The sequence below is a fragment of the Danio aesculapii genome, chromosome 23 (genome assembly GCF_903798145.1).
Source record: "Danio aesculapii chromosome 23, fDanAes4.1, whole genome shotgun sequence".
Classification (NCBI taxonomy): domain Eukaryota; kingdom Metazoa; phylum Chordata; class Actinopteri; order Cypriniformes; family Danionidae; genus Danio; species Danio aesculapii.
Genome location: NC_079457.1, coordinates 513,030 through 540,248, shown reverse-complemented (window position 1 = coordinate 540,248; position 27,219 = coordinate 513,030). Strand labels below are relative to the sequence as shown.

Below are 27,219 nucleotides of genomic sequence, written 5' to 3'. Positions count from 1 at the left end.
TACGAATTCATACGTTTTTATTTCTATGGAAATGGTCGATTTTTAAAAGTAGGCATGGCCCAAACCCCACCCCTACCCCTCACTGAGGGATGAGGAAATCGGACTAAACTGTACGAATGATATCATACAAATAAGGATTAGCCACTAATTAAAAAAGTTACGAATTGCAGGGAGATTGCGTTGTTTGTTCTCTACACAGTAAAAATGTTGAAAAATAAAAGCCGCTTTTATTTCATCCAGACTAAAAGAAATAAGACTTTTTTTGAGAATAAAATAATATTATATTGATAATAATGTTGATTATATTAATAGCATATAAATATTATATAAAAAGATGTAGGAAATACTGCGAAAATTAGTTTTGCTCTGTTAACTAATCATTCTGGCATTTGATGCTTAAGTTTACATCACTTTTTTGCAATTAAATTCTAATCGAATCACAACAAACTTTGTCGTGGTATAGTTTTAAGACTTCTGAATACATGTTTTACGACTGTTTTTTGTTACGTATGACGAGTAATAGTTTAAAATACATTTACTGTCACTCTGCAACCTGCGGGAGCGTTTTTAAACCATAATATTGTAGTCTAAACATCAAGCGATCATGACACACTATATATCATTTGAAAGCTTAAAATGTCAAGTTTCCATATCTGGTGGCTGATTTTTGATACATTTTACTGAGCAACAGTTATTTATGAATTTTTAACAAGTATACTCATCAGAGTTGTAAAGCATTACTTTGCTACAGCAATCTACGGAGACCCGGAAAGGACGTGGTGGTGGGAAAAGAATTGGTGGGAGAAAAAAAAACCTGAGTGATAGGAAAACATATTTTTAAGGTTTTTGTGTTCCCTCGCAAAACTGTTTCTCCACAAACACTTCCTGTTCACTTAATTCAGGTAAACCCTCCCGTTTTTGCCGAAATTCTCCCGTATTTTACCATTCTATCCCATTTTCGCAAAAATCTTTGCAAGTGAATGCAAAAACCTTAAAAATATGTTTTTCTATCACTTTTTTTTTTTCTTCCACCAATTTTTTCCCCCACCACCACGTCCCTTTCGGGTCTCCGTAGCAATCCACATTAGATTGTTTTTTAGAGGATAAATTCAACTCAAATACATCCAAACGTTCCATACTACTTCAAAATATGATGTCTACTTTACAAATGTTGTCAAAAGAGTAAAAAAAATACAGTTCATGTTCCTCAAAACATAGAAGGTGCCCTTATGAGGTCAGCAATGTAAACTGAAGTTCACCTGGTGGTCATGTCTGGTACTGCGGCCAAACAAAATCTTACCGAAAGCAATTTCAAATTTGCATTTAGGCTAAAATGGTTTTATAAAATACTTGTTTCATGTAATATATTTAAATATGCATTTATTGTTTTATTATTTTCGTAAACATAAAAGCACATAACTTTGGTTTTACTGAACTTTTTGAACATTTTTCACTACTGTCTGACATCTGTCTTCTTTAAAATGAGGCCAGGCTTAAATCTGTGCAGCAAATCATTGAAGATGAACAATCATTTGAGTTCTATATTCAAAAAGTCTGTAATTGTTGTCATTTGTAATGCATTATTATTTCCCAGTACTGGGTTGCAGCTGGAAGGGCATCCGCTGCTTAAAACATATGCTGGATAAGTTGGTGGTTCATTCCACTGTGGCGATCCCTGATTAATAAAGGGACTAAGCCCAAAAGAATATGAATGAATGAATGAATGAATGAATGTATCATATCAAACACATATGTTGATGTGTGCAGATACAGCAGAAGATGGCGGACACCAGTGTGGAGCTGACCGGAGTGCTGGATCTGCAGAATCATGTGCGCACCGGCGTGTCCTCATCCCCATCCCGCCGCGGCGCCACCGTCAGCTTCCACAACATCAACTACAGCGTCAAGATGAAGAGCGGTTTCTGCAGGAGCAAGAGCACCAAAAAAAACATCCTCATCGGACTCAAGTCAGTGCACTTATGTTCATTACAGAGCGTCAGTGAAATATCTGAGAGTAGCACTGTGCAGGATCACCAGATACAGCTGAAGTCAGCATTATTCACCTTACTGTGACTCTTCTGCTAATATTTCCCAGATGATGTTTCTCAGATTGAGGAATTTCTCACAGTATTTCCTCTAATATTTGTTCTTCTGGAGAAAGTTTTATTTGTTTTATTTCAGCTAGAATAAAAGCAGTTTTTCATAGTTTTAAACTCATTTTAAGGTCAATATTATTAGCCCCTTCAGCAATATTAGTGTTGGATTGTCTCCAGAATAAACCACTGTTATACAATGACTTGCCTAATTACCCTAACTTTACCCTAATTACCCTAGTGAAGCCTTTAAATGTCACTTTAAGCTGAATACTAGTGTCTTGAAGAATATCTAGTCTAATATTATTTACTGTCATCATGACAAAGAGAAAAGAAATTATGTGCAGAAATGTGAAATTATACATTATGTATATATATATATATATATATATTAGGAGGGCTAATAATTCTGACTGGAGCCAATCTAACAAAATAACTTTAAATTAGTTGTCCAGATTTATATGGTTGGGGAAAAATATCTAATAAAAATTCTAAAAAGAGCAAAAATCAAGAGAAACAAAAAACAAACTACGTTTTGTTGGAGTTTTGTAGTTTGTAAATTATTTTTGCAATATTTTGCATGAATTTAAATGTATTATCTTTCTATTTCTAAATATGTTTGGTGATTAAAATATTATTTTAACAAATATATCTGCTGAATAAATCTCTTATGTTCAAATACACCAAAATATAGGACCTATATTCACTTACATGTGTACTTATTTATGCTGAGCACTGTATAAAAATACAGAAGGCTAATAATTTTGACTTCAGCTAATATATATATATATATAGTGCATCTGGAAAGTATTGATAGCGCTTGACTTTTTCCACATTTGTTTATGTTACAGCCTTATTCCAAAATGGCAAAATGGGTTAAATTGATTTATTTCCTCAACATTCCTCAACACACTATCCCCCATAATGACAATGTGAAAAGAGAATATTTGAAATTGTTGCAAATTTATTAAAAATAAAAACCCTGTAAAATCACATGTACATCAGTATTGACAGCCTTGGTGTGAAGCTCTAAATTGAGCTCAGGTACATTCTGTTTCCACTGCTCATTCTTGAGATGTTTCAGCACACCGCCAAAATATCAATGGAGTGGCTTCACAACAACTCGGTGAATGTCCTTGAGTGGCCCAGCCAGAGCCCAGACCTAAATCCTATTGAACATCTCTGGAGAGATCTGAAAATGGTTGTACACCGTCACTTCCCATCCAACCTGATAGAGCTTGAGAGGTACTGCCAAGAGGAACGGGCAAACATTCCCAAAGACAGGTGTGCCGAGCTTGTGGCATCATATTCAAGAAGACTTGAGGCTGTAATCGCTGCCAAAGGAGCATCAACAAAGTCTTGAGCAAAGGCTGTGAATACTGATGTACATGTGACTTTACAGGGTTTATATTTTTAATAAATTTACAGCAAATTCAAAAACTTTTTCACATTGTCCTTATGGGGTATAGTGTGTAGAATGTTGAGGAAATACATCAATTTAATCCATTTTGAAATAAGGCTGGAACATAAAAACGTGGAAAAAGTGAAGCGCTATCAATACTGTCCAGATGCACTGTATATATATATATTTTCCTTGACGGATGTTCATAACATTGAGGGAACGCTGCAGGAGCGTCCTGTTAAAGTTTCCTGTTAGCTGTTGTGGCATTATTGCTTGTTGATTACTGTAATCATGTTTTATGATCTATAAATAGTAAGGTATTTATCAAAATACCATAGTGTCCAGAGATAAACCTAGACAGGTACATTAGGTAACACACACACAAATTCACTCTTTTGACTTCAGCACCTTGATGTTGATCTGAAACTGCCACTGAATTGTGGTATGATACAGCGTGATGCTTGTATTTTCATTCATTCATTTTCCTTCAGCTTAGTCCCTTTATTAATCAGGGGTTGCCACAGCGGAATGAACCGACAACTAATCCAGCATGTTTTACACAGCGAATGCCCTTCCAGCTGCAACCCAGTACTGGGAAGCACCCATGCACACATTTCACGCACACACACACACACTCATACACTATGGCCAATTTACTTGATCAGTTCCCCTATAGCGCATGTGTTTGGACTGTGGGGGAAACCGGAGCACCCGGAGGAAACCCACGCCAACACGGGGAGAACATGCATTGAAGTGTAATTATAATTTCATAACACATGAGTGTGAGAATATGCTGTCACACGTGGCATAAAAGCTTGCTGGTTTTTTTTGGATGCATCTTTTTAATGTTTTGTATGCAGGCGTTTTGGTTCTTCTGCATGTTTTTGTACGCTTTAGGTTTACATGTTTGCTTTTTGTGTGCATTTTAATATTTTTGTTTCGTATGCATGATTCTCTAGACATGCTTTTGCTTTTTATGCTTTTTTTGTATGCATGTTTTAATGTTTCTTTTAAGTGTTTTTGTCTTGTATGCATGCTTTTTTATGCCTAGTTTTTTGTATGCATATTTTTGTTTGATTTTCTGCATGTTTTTTGTTTGCATTTCTGTGTTTTGTTAATATTTAAGTTTCGTATGCTTGATTATGCATGCTTTTTTGTTTGTTTTTTGTTTTGTATGCATTATTTTTGCCTTTATGGGTGTTTTTGTTTCTTTTAATTTTTGTTTTTGTTTTGTTTATGTTTTGTATCCCTGGTTTTGTTTGTTTTTATGCATGTTTTAGATTGTATGCATGTTTTCTTTCTGTCCATTTTTTTATATTTTGTAGAATGTTTTGCATGTGTTTATATGCATGCTTTTGCTTTTTTTCTGCATGTTTTTTCTTTTTTATGTTTGTTTTGGGGCTTTTTGTCTCCATTTGATTATGTTTTGTAAATATTATAGTGTTGTATGCATGTATTTGTTTGCTTTTACAAGTTTTTTTTATCTTTTAGTTTTTGCATGTTTGTTTTTGTTATGCAGTGCATGTTTTTTAGTAGTTTTTGTTTTGTGTGCATGCTTTATTTGTTTTTGTCTGTAAGTAACACACCGAAATGTGTGCATGCATGTTTTTGTGTTATTTATTTAGTTGTTTTAGTTATTTCATGTTTAGTTGTTTATTCAGATTTGTGTTTCATGTTTCTGATGAAGATATAATATGCATTCTGAGTAATCTAGATTTATATGCAGCACTTTTTAAATGTTTTGCATGCATGTTTTCCAATATCTCGACTTTGCTTTTCATTGCATTTGTGCGTTTGACTCTGGGCCCATTTTCCAGATTCTACTTCTGTGTGTGTGTGTGTGTGTGTGTGTTTAGTTTTGACCAGCAGAAGTGCATCAGATCTCCTGTTTGGACTTGTTGGTTCGCGGTCTGTCATGGTGTTTTTCAGCGTTGTGTGTGCAATATTAGTGTGCTCTGAGAAGCGCAGTGAGGACATGCTGTGTGTGTGTGTGTGTGTTCAAAGGCTGATTGAGGAAAACACCAGGAGGTTCCGTGGGTGAATTGAAGGAAGGAAATATGGAGAATTTGCTTGCAAAAACATACGTTTGTACGTGCAATCAGCAGCCTGATGCATTGTTATACAAGCGTGCACACACAGACACACACACACACACGTTATATATGTGCATTTCATAACCTGATTACGGCTGTGTGTTTGCACCCCACAGTGAAGGTCATTGTCCGACATTAAAGTCAAGAGCAGAACAATAAAGCTGAAGTTTCACACACACACACACACACACACACACGCACACACACACACACACACACACACACACACACACACACACACACTCTCTCTCTCTCGCTCTCTCTGTGTCCTCAGATCTTCTTGACTTTTGCCCTGCTGTCAGATAAGAGAGAGAGGGTGTACTGTCAATCACAATGGAAATCACATAACAGGACAGTGATTGCGAAATTAAAAAACCCTCTAATAACTGTAAGATCATTTAATAATTTCAGTAATAATGAAGATATTTAGTGTTAATGATATTAAAAGAAAAAAAAAGAATATATATATATATATATATATATATATATTTATTTGCCTTTTATGCGACATGACAGTAGGTTGACAGGAAATGAAGTGGGAGAGAAGGGGTGTAGGATCGGGAAATACCCTCGAGTCGGGATTCAATCTCAGGATGCCTGGAGCACTTCCGCACTATAAACACACTAACCACTGGGCCATAGCACCGACATCATTAGAGAATAAATGAATGTGTTTTAGGGTTTAATCACATCTGACTGCCACATTGAATCTTACTCATGGAAAATAAAGAGTATTTTTTCTTAGCATTTGTTTTGTTGCACAATACTTACTTTAGTGACAATTAAAACATTAATTTCTCTTTGCCATACTTTTATGTGATATATTTGCAATTTTTATGTAATATAATGAATATTACTTTTATTTTAAATTAATTTTGTTTATGGAAAAATGAATTTTATATATATAAAATATTTTCATGAAAAATAAACATTTAATTCTCACATTCTCATTGCTGTAAATGCATAAATAGACAATAAAATATATAAATATTATGTTTTTATAAATAAAATATTAGCCATTTATTATGTCTTATTTTAGTTTTACATGTTATATTTAAATAATTCTTTTCTTTTTGTTTGTATTATTTAATTTATTTAAAGTCTATCTTTTATAAAATAAACCTTTTCTAACTACTTTAATACTTTAAAAATTATTATTATTATTATTATTATTATTATTATTATACTATTAATTACTTCTTGTTATATATTACATAATTAAATATTAATGTTTCTTTTGATGAAAATATTTTCTTTAATAAGTTATTCATTTATTCATTTTCTTTTCAGCTTAGTCCCTTTATTAATCTGTGGTCGCCACAGCGGAATGAACCACCAACTTATCCAGCATATGTTTTACGCAGCGGATGCCCTTCCAGCTGCAACCCATCACTGGGAAACACCCATACACACTCATTCACACACATACACTACGGATAATTTAGCCTACCCAATTCAGCTATACCACATCTTTTTGGACACAGGGAGAACAAACTCCTTTTTGCTGTGAGGCAGTTGTGTTACCCACTGTGCCACCGTGCTGCTCTATTTATTATTTTACCAAATAAACCTTTCCAAACTGAACTTTAATACTATTTTAAAACATTAAATATTATTATAATATTATTAATTACTTAATATTATATATAACATAATTAGAAATGAAGGTTTCTTTTGATTAAATGTTCTTTAATAAATTATTTTCAGAAGTCTAGTATAGCAAATACTAAAGTTTTTACTTTAAAACTCTAGCTCTAGCTCTCTAACTTCATAATTATGTCAAATAATCATAATAATCCGGGATTTTTATTTTTTTTGCATTATTTTTTAGTCGTTTTATTATAGGCGCAGTACCTGTATGGGTAATGAGTGTTGAAGAGTGTGTAAACCGCTCGATCCTGACCCTGGTGTGTGTGTTTGATGATTAACTTTGTGTGTGTGACAGAGAGAGAGAGAGACTGCTGCTGTGTACATCCTCAGTTGACCTTATGAACGGATGTTATCTGCTTTACACACAGCAGCTCATCAGTGCTCATGAATATTCATTTCATTCCTCCAATAGCTGCAGCTCATCAGTGCTCATGAATATTAATTTCATTCCTCCAATAGCTGCAGCTCATCAGTGCTCATGAATATTCCTGATGTCATTCCTGTAATAGCTGCAGCTCATCAGTGCTCATGAATATTAATTTCATTCCTCCAATAGCTGCAGCTCATCAGTGCTTATGAATATTAATTTCATTCCTCCAATAGCTGCAGCTCATCAGTGCTTATGAATATTCGTGATGTCATTCCTCTAATAGCTGCAGCTCATCAGTGCTCATGAATATTAATTTCATTCCTCCAATAGCTGCAGCTCATCAGTGCTTATGAATATTCGTGATGTCCTTCCTCCAATAGCTGCAGCTCATCAGTGCTCATGAATATTCATGTCATTCCTCCAATAGCTGCAGCTCATCAGTGCTCATGAATATTCATGTCATTCCTCCAATAGCTGCAGCTCATCAGTGCTCATGAATATTCATGTCATTCCTCCAATAGCTGCAGTCATCAGTGCTCATGAATATTCGCGATGTCATTCCTCCAATAGCTGCAGCTCAACAGTGCTCATGAATATTCGTGATGTCATTCCTCCAATAGCTGCAGCTCATCAGTGCTCATGAATATTCCTGATGTCATTCCTCCAATAGCTGCAGCTCATCAGTGCTCATGAATATTCCTGATGTCCTTCCTCCAATAGCTGCAGCTCATCAGTGCTCATGAATATTCGTGATGTCATTCCTCCAATAGCTGCAGCTCATCAGTGCTCATGAATATTCCTGATGTCATTCCTCCAATAGCTGCAGCTCATCAGTGCTCATGAATATTCCTGATGTCATTCCTCCAATAGCTGCAGCTCATCAGTGCTCATGAATATTCCTGATGTCATTCCTCCAATAGCTGCAGTTCATCAGTGCTCATGAATATTCGTGATGTCATTCCTCTAATAGCTGCAGCTCATCAGTGCTCATGAATATTCCTGATGTCCTTCCTCCAATAGCTGCAGCTCATCAGTGCTCATGAATATTCGTGATGTCATTCCTCTAATAGCTGCAGCTCATCAGTGCTCATGAATATTCCTGATGTCATTCCTCTAATAGCTGCAGCTCATCAGTGCTCATGAATATTCCTGATGTCATTCCTCCAATAGCTGCAGCTCATCAGTGCTCATGAATATTCCTGATGTCATTCCTCCAATAGCTGCAGTTCATCAGTGCTCATGAATATTCGTGATGTCATTCCTGTAATAGCTGCATTCATCAGTGCTCATGAATATTCCTGATGTCATTCCTGTAATAGCTGCATTCATCAGTGCTCATGAATATTCCTGATGTCATTACTCCAATAGCTGCAGCTCATCAGTGCTCATGAATATTCGTGATGTCATTCCTCTAATAGCTGCATTCATCAGTGCTCATGAATATTCCTGATGTCATTACTCCAATAGCTGCAGCTCATCAGTGCTCATGAATATTCGTGATGTCATTCCTCTAATAGCTGCAGCTCATCAGTGCTCATGAATATTCGTGATGTCATTCCTGTAATAGCTGCATTCATCAGTGCTCATGAATATTCCTGATGTCATTCCTGTAATAGCTGCATTCATCAGTGCTCATGAATATTCCTGATGTCATTACTCCAATAGCTGCAGCTCATCAGTGCTCATGAATATTTGTGATGTCATTCCTCTAATAGCTGCAGCTCATCAGTGCTCATGAATATTCGTGATGTCATTCCTGTAATAGCTGCAGCTCATCAGTGCTCATGAATATTCGTGATGTCATTCCTCTAATAGCTGCAGCTCATCAGTGCTCATGAATATTCCTGATGTCATTCCTCCAATAGCTGCAGTTCATCAGTGCTCATGAATATTCGTGATGTCATTCCTCCAATAGCTGCAGCTCATCAGTGCTCATGAATATTCGTGATGTCATTCCTGGTTAAGCAGTGTTTGATGATGTGGAGGAGTAACTTATGCTGATTTAAGATGATGATGATGATGATGATGATGATGATGATGATGGTGATGATGATGATGATGGTGATGATGATGATGATGATTGATGATGGTGATGATGATGATGATGATGGTGATGATGATGATGATGGTGATGATGATGATGATGATTGATGATGGTGATGATGATGATGATGATGATGATGATTGATGATGGTGATGATGATGATGATGATGATGATGATGATGATAATTGATGATGATGATGATGATGGTGATGATGATGATGATGATTGATGATGGTGATGATGATGATGATGATGATGATGATGATGATGATGATTGATTGATTGTTGTGTTTCCTGCAGTGGCATCATGAAGCCGGGACTGAACGCCATATTAGGAGCCACAGGAAGCGGGAAATCATCGTAAGAGCTTCTCTTCATCCCTCCATACATCTGTCTGTCTGTTCATCCCTCCATCTGCCAATCTGGCTATCTTTCTGTTCATCCATCTGTCTACTTGTCTGTCTCTCCATCCATCCACCCATCCATCAGGTGGTCCCTCTATCTCTCTATTTGTTTATCCCTCCATCTGTCCGTTTATCCCTCTATTTATCCCTCCATCTCTTTATCTGTTTATTTATCTCTGCTCATCCGTCCTTCCATCCATCCGTTCATCCCTGTATCTGTTTATCCATCTGTCTGTTTGTTAGTCTGTCCATCCACCCATCTGTGCCTCTTTCTCTCCATCCACCCATCCAGTATAATAGTGTTCTGTACCGGTGGGTTTTGTCTAATGGTGTGTGTGTGTGTCTCTGTGTTCTGTGTTTGTTTGTGTGTGTGCAGGTTTCTGGATGTTCTGGCGGCTCGTAAAGATCCCGCTGGTCTGTCAGGAGAGGTGCTGATAGACGGAGCACCACAGCCTCCCAACTTCAAGTGTCTGTCTGGATATGTAGTGCAGGTATACACACACACACACTGTCACTCACGCACATATACACACGCTCATACTATGGTTGTGTTTGTCTGTCGCAATTGTGTGCACATGTGGTTTTGTATGTGTGTGTGTACATGCGTGTGTGTGCGTATGCATGTGTGGATGCATGTGCATGCATTTGTGTGTGTGTGTGTGTGTGTGTGTGTGTGTGTGTGTGCGTGCGTGCGTTTTGGTTGTATCTTTGTGCATCTGTGTGTGCATGTGGTTTTGTGTGTGTGTGTTTGTATGTGTGTGCATGTATTTGGCTTTGTGTGTGTGTTTGTTTGTGTGTATTTGTGCATGTGCGGTTGTGCACGTTTGTGGTTGTGTTTGCACTTGTGTGTGTGTGTGTGTGTGTGTTTGTTTGTGGGTCTGTATGTGATTGTGCGAGTGTGTTTGTACATGCGTATGTGTGTGTATTTGTGGTTGTGTCTGCGTGTATTTGTGTGCCTGTGTGGTTGTGTGTGTGTGTGTGTTTGTGCATGTGTGTATGTGTGTGTTTTTTTGGTTGTATGTTTGTGCATCTGTGTATGCGCATGTGGTTTTGTATGTGTGTGCGTTTGTGTGTGTGCGCATGTGTTTGTGTGTATTTGTGTATGTGCAGTTGTGCACGTTTGTTGTTGTGTGTTTGTGCACTTATGTTTGTGTGTTTGTTTGTGTGTCTGTATGTGATTGTGTGTGTTGTACATGCGCATGTGTGTGTATTTGTGGTTGTGTGTGCGTGTATTTGTTGGTTTGTGTGCCTGTGTGGTTGTGTGTGTTTGTGCATGCTTATGTGTGTGTGCGCGCATGCCCATGTATTTGTGGTTGTGTTTGTGCATCTCTGTCTGTGTGTGTGTGCGTGCGTGCGTGCGTGCGTGTGTGTGTGCGTGCGTGTGTGCGTGCGTGTGTGCGTGCGTGTGCGTGCGTGTGTGCGCGCGTGTGTGTGTGTGTGTGTGCGCGCGAATGTTTGTGTGTCTGTGTGTGCATATGGTGTGTGTGTATATTCATTTGATATGGTTCATTTCAGTGGTTCATTTGTTTATTTACTTGTGTGTGTGTGTGTGTGTGTGTATGTGTGTGTGTGTGTGTCTGTCAGGATGATGTGGTGATGGGGACGCTGACCGTGCGTGAGAATCTGCGTTTCTCTGCTGCTTTACGGCTCCCGAAATCCATCAAGCAGCGAGAAAAAGACGAGAAGGTGGAGAGACTGATCCAGGAGCTGGGCCTGAGCAAAGTGGCAGACTCACGGGTAAAACACACACACACACACACACACAATTATTCACTCATACTGTTGTGCAAATATTCACTTATTATCAGTTTTGGGTCTAATAAGTTGTGAGCGATGCTGTGATTGGCTGCTCAGACTGAGCTGTCCTGTGATTGGCTGCTCGGACTGACCTGTGCTGTGATTAGCTGCTCGGACTGAGCTGTGCTGTGATTGGCTGCTTGTGAAGGTGGGAACGCAGCTGATTCGTGGAGTTTCAGGTGGCGAGCGGAAAAGGACGAACATCGGTATGGAGCTGATTATCGATCCGCCGGTGCTGTTTCTGGACGAACCCACCACCGGTCTGGACGCTAGCACTGCTAACTCTGTGCTAATGCTGCTGAAGAGGTGCGTTCACACTTTTACAAATCTTTTGTTTTGAAATTCGGGGCAGCACGGTGGCTTAGTGGTTAGAATTAGGGTTAGGTTTGAGTCCCGGCTGGGTCAGTTGGTGTTTCAGTGTGGAGTTTGCATGTTCTCCCCGTGTTGGCGTGGGTTTCCTCCGGGTGCTCCAGGGAACTGATGAACTAAATTGGCTGTAGTGTATGAGTGTGTGTGTGTGAATGAGTGTGTATGGGTGTTTCCCAATACTGGGTTTGCAGCTGGAAAAATATCCGCTGTGTAAAACATATGCTGGAATAGTTGGCGGTTCATTCCGCTGTGGAGACTCCTGATGAAGAATGGGACTAAGCCAAAGGAAAATGAAGGAATGAATGTTTTGAAATCAATCTAAGCGTGTATTAAATCGACAGGGTCACTTGATTTCAGTAAATGAAGCTTCATTACATCATCACTGTTTCCATAGTTGAATGTTTCTTCACTAGGGGGCGATCTAGGGGGCCTATAACATAGGGTGGCAGCAGGGGTGTCGCTTGACCCAATTTACTGCGGCACGTGCCCAAAAAAACTTGTTGCTCATGCGCCGTTCATGCGTTGTAAAACCGCCGTAACAGCCTTTTTTGTTTTACAAGTGGACAAAACTAAAGTTTAAACAATACGATGGTTATCTTACTAAGCGTGCCTCCTGATTGTTTTGTATGAAGTAAAAAGGAGTGATGAGGAGTGAGGGAGGTAAGACTTAAACCTAATTCTCTGCTATGGGTCAAGTCTAAGACAATAGATAATTCTATAACACATCTTTTGTTGTATTTTATTGAATTGTCTATAGAATTTCATTCAAATTAAATTAATATTCGTGCAAAAGATTTCTTAAATGATCTTAGCATCACTCCAGTTGTGTCTTAACATTGTTTTCCTGTTACATTTAACATTATTTAGAATAATAGTTGTGTAATAACAACAATACTTTTATTTCTAATATCTGTTTTGTATTTATATTATATATAATGATATAATACATTTTTTTTTATTAAATTTTTTTTATTTATTTTTATTTTATTTATTTATTTTTTGAGAGGGTGGTGTGGTTGGAAGGGGGTGCATGCCCCAGTAGAGCTTTATATCTAGCAACACCCCTGGGTGGCAGGATATTGTAAAAATCTAAGATTGCGAGATTTTGTTGATATATAGTTGAGGACAGTATTATTTACCTTCCTGTGCAATATTTATTCTTTGTCAAATATTTCTCTCATGATTTAGGAACAGATTAAGGAAATTTACACAGTATTTCCTCTAATATTTTCTCTTCTGGAGAAAGTCTAATTTTACGGCAAATAATCATATAATAAACAAGATAAAGCACTTCCAGGGGTCCGTCCTTTGTATCTCGCTTAAATGATCTAAGATTATTTGTCAGATCCTGGATCTGTTAATCTTGATAACTGATCTCTGGCTAATTTGGTTCTTCAAACAAGTTTGTGAATCAGATTAAAATGTCTGGATGAACTGATCCGAGATCTGTGTGTGTTGTGAAGGACAGATCTATCCATCCATGAAATGGCAATGATTGGCTGACAAAATGTAAATATCACTCACTCATTCATTTTCTTTTCAGCTTAGTCCCTTTATTAATCTGGGGTTGCCACAGCGGAATGAACCGCCAACTTATCCAGCATATGTTTTATGCAGTGGATGCCCTTCCAGCTGCAACTCATCACTGGGAAACACCCATACACACTCATTCACACACACTCATACACTACAGCCAGTTTAGTTGATCAATTCCTCTATAGTGCATGTGTTTGGACTGTGGGGGAAACCAGAGCACCTGGAGGAAACCCACGCCAACACAGGGAGAACATGCAAACTCCACACAGAAATGCCAACTGACCCAGCCGGGGCTCGATCCAGCGACCTTCTTGCTCTGAGATGAACGTACCACCCACTGCGCCACCGTGCTGCCCCTGTTTGTCAAATATGATGCGCAATAACTTTCCTCATTTGTTGTGGGCTGCAGGCTTTACACTTTCATGTGTCAAGAGTATTTAGCAACTTTAAATAGTTTTACATTTTAGATTCTTGACTATAGAAGCTCAGACCTATTTTAGTTTCTTAATCAGCGTAAGAAATCTAATTTATTTAGCATCAAAAAAGCATTTTGATGTTGCTAAAGGTGTCTGCAACTTTTGCAAAGCATCAAATCACCGTCATATTAGCGGTCAAAACACGTGCATGACTGCAGAAATTAATATTCCTTTATAAAAAACAAACAAACAAACAAAAATCAGTGGATTATAGTTTATGTCTGTTATTATACAGAAATAGTACTAAAGCTGGATCAGTATCTTAAAACAGTACACATTTGTATAAATAAAGATCCATATTAATAAATGTTCTCATTGATCCCCTAAAGGGAGAACCTCCTTGTTTATGTACGTTTATTATTTGGAGTGCAGATTGCATACGTTTTATTTATATATATATATTTTTAAACTTATATGTGTATTAACATAAATATTATTAATTATTTAACATCGTTCATTCATTCATTTTCTTTTGGGCTTAGTCCCTTTATTAATCTGGGGTCGCCACAGTGGAATGAACCGCCAACTTTTCCAGCACATGTTTAACGCAGCAGATGCCCTTCACTGTGAAACATCCATACACACTCATTCACACACATACACTACAGCCAATTTAGCCTACCCAATTCACATGTACGGCGTGTGTTTGGATTGTGGGGGAAACTCCACACAGAAACGCCAACTGACCCAGCCGAGGCTTAAACCAGCGACCTTCTTGCTGTGAGGCGACAACACTACCTACTGCGCCACTGCATCGCCCTGTATTTAATATTAAATTATATTAATTATTAAAAATTATCAATGTGTGTGTATATATAAACTTTTTTAAAACTAAATGCAAAGCTGACAGAAACCAAAACAGCTGATGGAGTATACACTAACCTGTGCATTATTCAGACACTAGATGGAGACAAACAGACTAAAACAGCTGATGGAGTATACACTAACCTGTGCATTATTCAGACACTAGATGGAGACAGACTAAAACAGCTGATGGAGTATACACTAACCTGTGCATTATTCAGACACTAGATGGAGACAGACTAAAACAGCTGATGGAGTATACACTAACCTGCGCATTATTCAGACACTAGATGGAGACAAACAGACTAAAACAGCTGATGGAGTATACACTAACCTGTGCATTATTCAGACACAAGATGGAGACAGACTAAAACAGCTGATGGAGTATACACTAACCTGAGCATTATTCAGACACTAGATGGAGACAGACTAAAACAGCTGATGGAGTATACACTAACCTGTGCATTATTCAGACACTAGATGGAGACAGACTAAAACAGCTGATGGAGTATACACTAACCTGATCAATATTCAGACACTAGATGGAGACAGACTAAAACAGCTGATGGAGTATACACTAACCTGCGCATTATTCAGACACTAGATGGAGACAAACAGACTAAAACAGCTGATGGAGTATACACTAACCTGAGCATTATTCAGACACTAGATGGAGACAGACTAAAACAGCTGATGGAGTATACACTAACCTGATCAATATTCAGACACTAGATGGAGACAGACGAAAACAGCTGATGGAGTATACACTAACCTGCGCATTATTCAGACACTAGATGGAGACAAACAGACTAAACAGCTGATGGAGTATACACTAATCTGTGCATTATTCAGACACTAGATGGAGACAAACAGACTAAAACAGCTGATGGAGTATACACTAACCTGCGCATTATTCAGACACTAGATGGAGACAAACAGACTAAAACAGCTGATGGAGTATACACTAACCTGAGCATTATTCAGACACTAGATGGAGACAGACTAAAACAGCTGATGGAGTATACACTAACCTGATCAATATTCAGACACTAGATGGAGACAGACGAAAACAGCTGATGGAGTATACACTAACCTGCGCATTATTCAGACACTAGATGGAGACAAACAGACTAAAACAGCTGATGGAGTATACACTAACCTGCGCATTATTCAGACACTAGATGGAGACAGACTAAAACAGCTGATGGAGTATACACTAACCTGCGCATTATTCAGACACTAGATGGAGACATACAGACTAAAACAGCTGATGGAGTATACACTAACCTGTGCATTATTCAGACACTAGATGGAGACAGACTAAAACAGCTGATGGAGTATACACTAACCTGAGCATTATTCAGACACTAGATGGAGACAGACTAAAACAGCTGATGGAGTATACACTAACCTGCGCATTATTCAGACACTAGATGGAGACATACAGACTAAAACAGCTGATGGAGTATACACTAACCTGCGCATTATTCAGACACTAGATGGAGACAAACAGTCTAAAACAGCTGATGGAGTATACACTAACCTGCGCATTATTCAGACACTAGATGGAGACATACAGACTAAAACAGCTGATGGAGTATACACTAACCTGCGCATTATTCAGACACTAGATGGAGACAGACTAAAACAGCTGATGGAGTATACACTAACCTGCGCATTATTCAGACACTAGATGGAGACAAACAGTCTAAAACAGCTGATGGAGTATACACTAACCTGCGCATTATTCAGACACTAGATGGAGACATACAGACTAAAACAGCTGATGGAGTATACACTAACCTGTGCATTATTCAGACTCTAGATGGAGACAGACTAAAACAGCTGATGGAGTATACACTAACCTGAGCATTATTCAGACACTAGATGGAGACCAACAGTCAGAAACACCAGCAGACTCATATGAGTGTGTGTGTGTTAGTGTATTGATGAACATATTCACTGATGCTGATTCTCTGTTCCCGGATGACTCTGTGTTATTCAGCGATTCTTATCTGGGAATAACACACCTCATAATGTCACAACTGACCAATCAGAATCCAGTATTCCAGACAGACGTGTAATATATTTGGGAAAAAATACACTGCAGAAATATTGTTAAGGTGTTGTGTGTGTGTGTGTGTGTGTGTGTTGTGCAGAATGGGTAACAGTGGACGCACCATCATCCTCTCCATCCACCAGCCCAGATACTCCATCTATCGGCTCTTCGACAGCCTGACGCTGCTGGTGGGAGGAAGACTGGTGTATCATGGGCCGGCGCAGGACGCACTCTCATACTTCAGCCAGATCGGTACACACACACACACACACACACACACACACACACACACACACACACACACACACACACGTATATACACAGCTGAGCAGGCATAAACACACATACACTTTAGCCAAGCGAGTATACAGACACACACAAACACACACACTTCAGCCAGAGAGAGACACACACAAACACATACTTCAGTCAGATCTCTATGAAAACACACACACACAACATACAAAGACACGCACACACACTTCAGCCAGATCTGTACTAAAACACACACACTATTCAGCCAGAGACACACAAACATGCACACACACACACACACACACACAACATACAAAGACACGCACACACACTTCAGCCAGATCTGTACTAAAACACACACACGTTTCAGCCAGAGACACACAAACATGCACACACACACACACACACATACACACACTCTTCAGCCAAAGAGACACACAAACACACACACACACACACACGTTTCTGCCAGATAGGTACAAAAACACACACACATATCCGTCTTGATGTCAGCCTCTCTGTGTGTGTGTGTGTGTGTGTGTCAGGATACACCTGTGAGCCTCATAATAACCCTGCTGATTTCTTCCTGGATGTGATCAATGGAGACTCCAGTGCTGTGGCGCTCAACAAGCTCTATGAAGAGGGTATGATCACACACTTCACACAGTCATCATCATCATTAATCTGAGCGCTTCTCTGAGCGCTGATTTGGAAGTTAACCAGTCTGTGTGTATGTATGTCTGTATGTGTGTGTGTAGGTGTATATACATCATATATATATATATATTTGTGTGTGTATGTGTCAGTAGTAGACCAGGATAGGCTGAGCTTGTCTCTGAAGGGTATCGAGGACCGTCTGGTGGAGGAGTATCAGCGCAGCTCCATCTTCCAGCAGACACACGCTGATCTGCAGCGCATCGTTCAGGGTCAGGATTACAGCACACGGCCCAAATCCAGAACCATCACCTACAGCACCTCCTTCTGCCATCAGTTCCACTGGGTACTCAAGAGGACCTTCAGGAACCTGATGCTCAACCCGCAGACCTCCTTCGCTCAGGTCACAGACACACACACACACACATCTCACAACTAACACAAGTAAAACACAAATTATTTGCCCTCCTGTGATTTTTATTTTCTTCTTATATCTCCCAGATGATGTTTCTCAGATTGAGGAATTTCTCACAGTATTTCCTCTAATATTTGTTCTTCTGGAGAAAGTCTGATTTGTTTTATTTCAGCTAGAATAAAAGCAGTTTTTAATAGTTTTAAACTCATTTTAAGCTCAATATTATTAGCCCCCTTCAGCAATATTAGTGTTGGATTGTCTCCAGAATAAACCACTGTTATACAATGACTTGCCTAATTACCCTAACTTTACCCTAATTACCCTAGTGAAGCCTTTAAATGTCCCTTTAAGCTGAATACTAGTGTCTTGAAGAATATCTAGTCTAATATTATGTACTGTCATCATGACAAAGAGAAAATAAATCAGTTATTAGAGATGAGTTATTAACACTATTATGATTAGAAATGTGCTGAAGAAATCTGCTCCGTTAAACATAAATTGGGGAAAAATATACAGGAGGGAGAATAATGCTGACTTCAACTGTATATACACAATCTGGTGTGTGTGTGTGTGTGTGTGTGTGTGTGTGTGTGTGTGTGTGTGTGTGTGTGTGTGTGTGTGTGTGTGTGTGTGTGTGTGTGTGTATAAAAGCTCATATTTGTGTATTAATGTGCAGATTGGTGTGATGATCTTTCTGGCTCTGGTGGTTGGAGCCATATTCTTTGGAGTGGAAGGGAATTCAAGCGGAATTCAGAACAGGTGTGTGTGTGTGTGTGTGTGGGGGGGGGGGGGTGTATTTAAATTTGGTCTTGAGTAGGGTTGGGTGATGTCGACTAATTTGGCATCGAACGATGTCTAATGTAAAACATCACAGTGGATTATGACATTGTCGTAAACGGTGTTGAGTTAATTATTTATGAAGAATTAATTAATTCATAACGAATGAATTATTTGTAGCTAACCGTTTCCACTACCTGACCCGCATTGTGTTAGTTTTACCCATAACCAAGTCATAAATAAATAACGATAACTTACACATGACCACTTGTCAATCCGTTTCCCCACAGGACTCTGGCATGAGTAGTCAGAGTGATCTGTGTTGGTATAATGGCGTCCACTAACTTGGTTGGTAAAAAGGTGCACAACCAACAGGAACCAACCAACAGTATCTGAGGTTTACACTAAAATGACTAAGTACAAGCGTGACAGTGAAAGATTGAAGCAGTGTACTGACGCTGTGACACGTTACCTGATAAATTCAAAAGACCGAAGAGTCGTCAGATAGAGATAAGATGAGTTAAACATCGCGTTTAACAGCTATAGTGAGATGAGATCCAGCGCTACATCCTTGATTAACTGTCCGACGTGCACTGCTCTCTGGGGTTTTGTGCTCAAAGCACCTGCTGACTGCTGGAGCTCAGACGTGCACATATGCTGCAGCACATACCTGTGTGTGTGGTCACGTGATGTGCGTTATCAGCAGTATAGTGTGGACGGAGGGCTGTTCAGAATTGCTAGGTGAAACACCAGTGTGGATGTGGATCGTTTTCATTCTAAAATGCCATTTAAAACGAAGACGTATTAGTGTAAACGAGGCCTGAGTGTGTATTTTTTGCGAGTGGGTTGGTGCTGTGATGGGGGCGGGGCAAAGGATCACACTGCCAGCTCAGCATCGTGACGCCTATCAGCCATCGGCAATGGACGATGGCATCGTTTTTCAACCCAACCCTAGTCTTGACGTTGGTGGAGACCTACAGTTGTCAACATTTAAAGTGGATCATCACCTTTCATCATAGATGTCCTAAAACAACAGGAACCATTCTTATTATGTTGACTACTGAATGAATCCCCCCACCCATAGTGCAAATGAAACATATCTCATACATCAGTGTTAATAAAAGTAGAGGCTGTAGTTTTCTGACCAACAGGTTCAACACTACATGCTTTGAGAGATTAGGAGATTTGACAGGGATCATATTATTTATACTTTAACATTTAGCTGTTTAATCTGCAGTAACTTTTCAGACCATTTTATTCAACATTAGACTGTGCATCAAAGCTGGAAAAAACACAAGCATTAACGTGACCATTATCATGATGGACTCATTGGTTATGGAGACGTTCCCTCCGCTCCATCTGTGCTAATTTTATGCTTGTGTGTGTGTGCGTGTGCGCGCATGTGTGTGCGTGTGCGTGTGTGTGTTTCAGGATGGGCGCTCTGTTCTTCATCACCACTAATCAGTGCTTCAGCTCTGTTTCAGCAGCTGAACTCTTCATCGCAGAGAGGAAACTGTTTGTGTAAGTTATTCAATTACTCTAAAAATGGATGATTTTCACAATGTTTGCTTGCATTAACGGCTCTTAAACATGCTAAATGGCTGGTTCTGTGTGTAATATCTGAATTAATGATCTCTTTTCTTGGTGAAAAGCATCAATTAAACATGTTAATGTAAACTACACAATAATTTCAGGTCACATGAACAAAAATAATGTAAAATGATTAGTAATTAACAAGATTATTATCATTATTATTATTTAAACAGAACAGTTTTATTGTGTGCATCTGTAGAGTGTGTTTGACAGATGTTGTGTGTTTGTCTGGTCAGACATGAGTACATCAGCGGATACTACAGAGTGTCTGTCTACTTCCTGTCCAAGATCCTGTCCGACATCCTGACGCTGCGCACCATTCCAGCGGTCATCTTCAGCTGCGTGGCTTACTTTATGATCGGTCAGAGAATAGCACCATCCTTATTCCATATTGATCACATCATCACTGTCTTACAGTCAAACCAGCATTATTCAGACATATTCAATCATTCTCACTGTAGTTTTGAAAAGAGATGCACAGATACCTCATTTTCATGGTACTCAGAGATACACATACTGATACTAGTTCTAATACCAATACTGATACCAATACATATACTGTCAAAAATACCACTACCAATATGCATAAGAATACAGATAACAATACTGATGAGAATAATGATACTGATACCGATATTCCATTATTTATATATATAAACCATAAAAACAATATTGACATAAATACTCATACCAATATTAATCTCAACTCTGATAAGGATACAGATACCAATATTGTACCAATATCAATAAAATACTGATACCAATTCTAATAAAGATATTGATATCAATACCAATAAGGATACTGATACCAATACCAATATAAATACAAATACAGTTGCTAATCTCAACACTGATAAGGATACTGGTACCAATAATATACCAATACCGATATCAATAAAATACTGATACCAATACGAATAAGGATACTGATACCAATACGATACCAATACCAATATGATACAAATACTAATAACAATATAATACTGATAAAAAAATACTAATACCAGTACTAATAAAGATACTGATACTTATACTGATACCAATACTAATACTGATATCAAAACCAATATCAATACATATACCAATACAGATATAGTACTAATACTGATGCCAATTTTAATGAGGATACTAATACCAATACCGATATCACAAATACCGATACTAATACTGAAATCAGTACCAATGCTGATTAGAATACTGATATCAATACCAAACTCAATACCAATATCAAAACTGATACAAATACTGATAGAAATACAGTACTATTGCTGATATCTGTATGAATACTGATACAAATACTTATACCAATACTGATATAAATACTGATAACGATACCAGTATTAAGACAAATACCATTACCAATATGGATAAGAATACAGATGCAGATACTGATATCAATACTAATACCGATATCAATACAGATACTGATACAAATACCACTACCAACATGGATATGAATACAGATATCGATACCAATATAATATCAATACAGAAACAAATACTGATACCAATACTAATACTGATAGCAAAACAATACCAATACCGATATCTGTATAAATACAGATACTGATACAAATACTGATAAGGAGACCAATACAATACCAATATTGTTTTTGGTTTTGTATTTGTATCGGTACTTTTAATGATGTCGGTTTAATATTAGTAACCTTACCAGTATTGGTATTAGTATTTACCAATATGTATAAGATGGTACTAATCACTGTATTGGTATTGTTTTGCTGCTATCAGTGTTTGTATCGGTAATGGTATTCATACTGATTTAAACCAATATAAAAACCGATACAAATACTGAATTCTATACGATACCAATAACGATATTGGTATAAATACTGATGCTAGTACTGATAGGGATGCTGATACCCAACCGATACCAATATAAAAACCAATACAAATATTGAATCCTATACGATACCAATAAGGATATTGGTATAAATACTGATACTAGTACTGATAAGAATGTTGATACCAAACCGATACCAATATAAAAACCAATACAAATATTGAATCCTATACGATACCAATACTGATATAGATATAAATACTGATGCTAGTACTGATAAGGATGCTGATACCAAACCGATACCAATATAAAACCCATACAAATACTGAATCCTATACACTATCAATACCGATATTGGTATAAATACTGATACTAGTACAGATAAGGATGCTGATACCCAACCGATACCAATAAAAAAACCAATACAAATATTGAATCCTATACACTATCAATAACGATATTGGTATAAATATTGATACTAGTACTGATAGGGATGCTGATACCCAACCGATACCAATACAAAAACCAATACAAATATTGAATCCTATATGATACCAATTCAGATATAGGTATAAATACTGATACTAGTACTGATAAGGATGCTGATACCAAACCGATACCAATATAAAAACCCATACAAATATTGAATCCTATACACTATCAATACCGATATTGGTATAAATACTGATACCAGTACTTTTAAGGCGCTGATACCAAACCGATACCAATACAAACACTGAATTCTATAAGATACCAACACCGATATTGGTATAAATACTGATATCGATAAAATAATGATACCAATATCGATACCAATATCAATACAGTGCTGATACCAATCCAAAAACTGATTACCATACTTATTATTATTTTTTTTTTTAGATGTGTCAATTCTCCAAATATGACAATGAGACTGAATAATTTTAGGGTAACTTCTCTGTAATTATGATGTGTGTGTGTGTGTGTGTGTGTGTGCAGGACTGAAGGCGACGGCCGAGGCTTTCTTCATCTTCCTGTTCTCCATCATCATGGTGTCGTATACAGCTACTGCCATGACTCTGGCCATCTCTGCTGATCAGACGGTCGTAGCAATCGCTAACATCTTCATGACCATCAGCTTTGTCTTCATGATGGTCAGCACTAACACACACACGCACACACACACACACACACACACACACACACACACACACACACACACACACACACACACACATAAGCACTGCTTAACTGCAGGACAACAAAAATGAAATGCCATATTTATTTTAATGTTAAATATTAATATATTTTAATAGTTTTTTTTATTTAATATATTTAATTTATTTCTCAGTTTAATGACCATAAATAATTCTTTACTGATTATGACTGTATTTATTTATATTTATTATATATTTGTTCTGTAAGCAAAAAGCTGGCAACTTTTATTTTCAGTATTGTGATTTTTAATCCTTAATTAATTTGTGTTATTTAATAAAATCAAATATTTAAAAAAATAATGGAAAAATATCAAATCAAATGAAAGAAATATTGGTATAACTGTGCCACACATTAACATTATATAATAAATAATAAACTGTGTGTGTGTGTGTGTGTGTGTGTGTGTGTGTGTGTGTGTGTGTGTTTGTTTCCAGATCTTCTCTGGTCTGCTGGTGAATCTACCCAGTGTTGCTACCTGGTTAAACTGGTTGAAGTACTTCAGTATTCCACGATACGGCCTCTCTGTAAGTCACACACGCACACACACACACACACACCCTCTCTCACATAGATACACACTCTTCCTCTGAGACCTAGAAGACTGTATTTCTGTAGTACATCGCTTTATGCGTGTTGTATTATGTCAGTTCAGTTCAGTCAGTTTGCATTTCTATAATAATAATACAATAGTTCATATTATTATTTATTTTATATCACATCTGTAACATGACAATGTTTGATCTGCTGATATTAATGCTTTTCTGTAAATATGTATGGCGGCGCATTAGACAGTGAAATATATAAACAGCTTCATGGAGTGTTACTGATGATGTGATGATGGTGTTAGTTGTAGATCTGCTGAGTGTGTGTGTGTGTGTGTGTGTGTTTCTCTCAGGCTCTGCAGATTAACGAGTTTACAGGTCTCTCCTTCTGTGACGTCAGGAACAACAGCGCCCCCGTGTGAGTGAAAAATGAACTGTCTATTTATGATGCGTGTGTGTGTGAGAGAGAGAGAGTGTGTGTGTGTGTGTGTTATAATGGAGTCTGAGTGTCTCCTTTATTATAAACATGTGAAATATGCACCATGATTTCTGTGCTCATCTTCATTATGCGGCTCTAGTAAATAATCAGATTCATTAAAGTGTTAGTTAAAAACAAAAGCCACCTCTGTTGTGTAAAACTGCTGACCTTATTTTGAGCATTATGACATATCTACATTTAACTTTTTATCTTGATGTAATGTGTTTCTTCTCGACCCATGGCTTAATCCTCAGATGTGAAAGCGTCTCTCGATTATTATTATTATTTTATTTGTTAAATAGTTTTTCCCCTGAATCATGACTATTTTCAAAATGTAAATCTCATTTATTTTAGTCATTTATGAAACGATTTATCTGGAAATTGTTTCTGTAATGTAAAAATAGAGTTTTCATTTCTCGAAGCACGACTTTATTCTGTCTATTTCATGAGTTTATTTCAACTTTCATTCAAAAATGTTTAAAAATGTTTAACATCTTATTTTAAAACAATACTCTGCTCTTTTTTCCAAATGTTACGAGTTGATTCTGAACACAAGCTGAATTTTTGTTTAAAATTTAAAACGTTTTTTCGTTATTCTCAAAATTGGAACTATTTTCCTGATCTCCAGTTGAGCTTGTTGTTTTCATTCAGATTTGACAATAACGTTTTGAGAATAGCATGTTGTAAAAAGTCATTAAGTTTCAAGTTTAAAACTTTAGTGTTTAGAATAACATTAATTTCGACAATCATTTTTTAAAATCTTTTTTTTTACAATTTTAAGAAAAGCTGAAGTTGTGTGTTAATAAACTCATTAAATTAAAGATGTTTCATTTTAGCACATGCATTCAACTTTTTTAACCCTTTTTTCCAAACTATGACTTTATTCTTAACTTTACTTTATTTTCAGCCGTTTATAAAAATAAATTCAGAAAACGACTTTCTTCTTCTTTACACATTTATTGTGAAGCCACAAGTTGAACTTTTTTTTTTATTTATTTAATGTTTATTTTTAATTTTATTTCTGGTAAATGTACATTTTTCTTAAAATAACTTCTCGAGCTTTTAAATAAAAGTTGTATTATGAATAAATGTTAAATTTCGAGAACAGTCCTGTTTTTTAAGAAAAAAACATTACATTTCAAGAGAAAGTTCAACTTTTGCGTACACCGTATAAAACTGTTTTGAGGAAGAAAATCAACTTTTTTTTAATAATGTTGAGAATAAACTCAGATTTTGAGAATATTTTTTATTGCTTTTCTTGAGGAATTTTGAGAATGAATTCATTGTTTTGAGAAAAAAAGACTCAATTTTCAAGAAAAAGTTTTAATTTTAAACTCAATTTCAAGATTAAAGTTGTGCTTTGAATAAAAACTTTTTAAAACATTTATAATAAAATGCTGAGAATAATCTGAAAATTCGAGAATAACGTCATTTTGAAAACAAAAAGCTTTAAATTTCAAGAAAAGGTTGAATGGATGTTTTGGGAATAAAACTAAAATTTCATTCAACTTTTTTTTGAGAAACTTTATTTTTCGAAGCTCAACTTTACTCTGTTTTTTTTTTTCCAGCATATATTTTGAAATCAAATGTTTCAAATATTTTATTTCTCGAAACATGACCTCTCAAAATTGGTATTTTTTCTGAGAAGAACATTTTCCTGAAATGCATCATTCTTTTCCTTAAAACACGACTTTACTCTCCAAATGCATTTGCTTTTTCTTTTTTTCCCCCCTCACATGCACTTTTTTCTTTGAATGTAACAAGTTTTTTTCACAACTTTCTCAAAAGGAAACAAGTTTATTCATTTTTAAATCAGTTTATCAACACATTAACTTGTTTTTTCCCCTAGTTTCTCAAAGCACAACTTTATCCCTAAAATGTAATGTTTCTTCCCCCTCTGCACGTGTTTAACTTTTTTTTTTTGTTGTTCTTAAAATTAAGTTAGATACTGATTTTAATGTATGATTTCATAATATGTAAGCTGTGTGTGTGCAGTGTAAAGCGAGTCAGTAAATGTGTGTGTATTCTGGCAGGTGTTCGTCCGGCGAGGCGTTTCTCCAAGAGCAGGGCATCGACGACTCAGCCTGGGGTTTATGGCAGAATCATCTGGCTCTGGGAATCATGACCTTCATCTTCCTCTGCATCGCATACCTCAAACTCCGCTTCATCAAGAAGTTTACATGAACATGCACCGCTTCAGTTTATACATTCAATACACAAAAGCCTAATCCAGCACTCAGATCACTAACACTGTTCACAAAGATATATTTAGTTCATATCAAATCAGTTCTTCTGTAATTTTAAGTGTTTAAGTGTCCAGTGTTTAAGTAAATGTTCAGATTAAAAAATTCAAGATCAAAAGATCAGCATTTATATTGTTTATATATAATAGTATTAACACAATATATA

At 37.0% G+C, this 27,219-nt stretch overlaps 1 protein-coding gene across 2 annotated transcripts; it reads left to right on the top strand.

Moving 5' to 3' along the window:
- Nucleotides 1-1,766: 1,766 nt before the first annotated feature.
- Nucleotides 1,767-27,127, top strand: abcg2a (ATP-binding cassette, sub-family G (WHITE), member 2a). Of its 2 annotated transcripts, none has more exons than XM_056449704.1 (15): nt 1,767-1,967; nt 9,954-10,013; nt 10,434-10,548; nt 11,642-11,794; nt 12,003-12,160; nt 17,199-17,350; nt 17,899-17,997; nt 18,163-18,410; nt 19,099-19,181; nt 20,631-20,720; nt 21,029-21,153; nt 23,572-23,726; nt 24,225-24,314; nt 24,686-24,750; nt 26,844-27,127. In XM_056449704.1, exons 1-15 carry the CDS (start codon nt 1,780-1,782, stop codon nt 26,992-26,994), a joined length of 1,932 nt encoding a protein of 643 aa, XP_056305679.1. In that variant the 5' UTR covers nt 1,767-1,779; the 3' UTR covers nt 26,995-27,127. The 2 variants fall into 2 exon arrangements, with proteins under 2 accessions (XP_056305679.1, XP_056305678.1); XM_056449703.1 differs by having other exon boundaries at nt 18,160-18,410.
- Nucleotides 27,128-27,219: the final 92 nt, after the last annotated feature.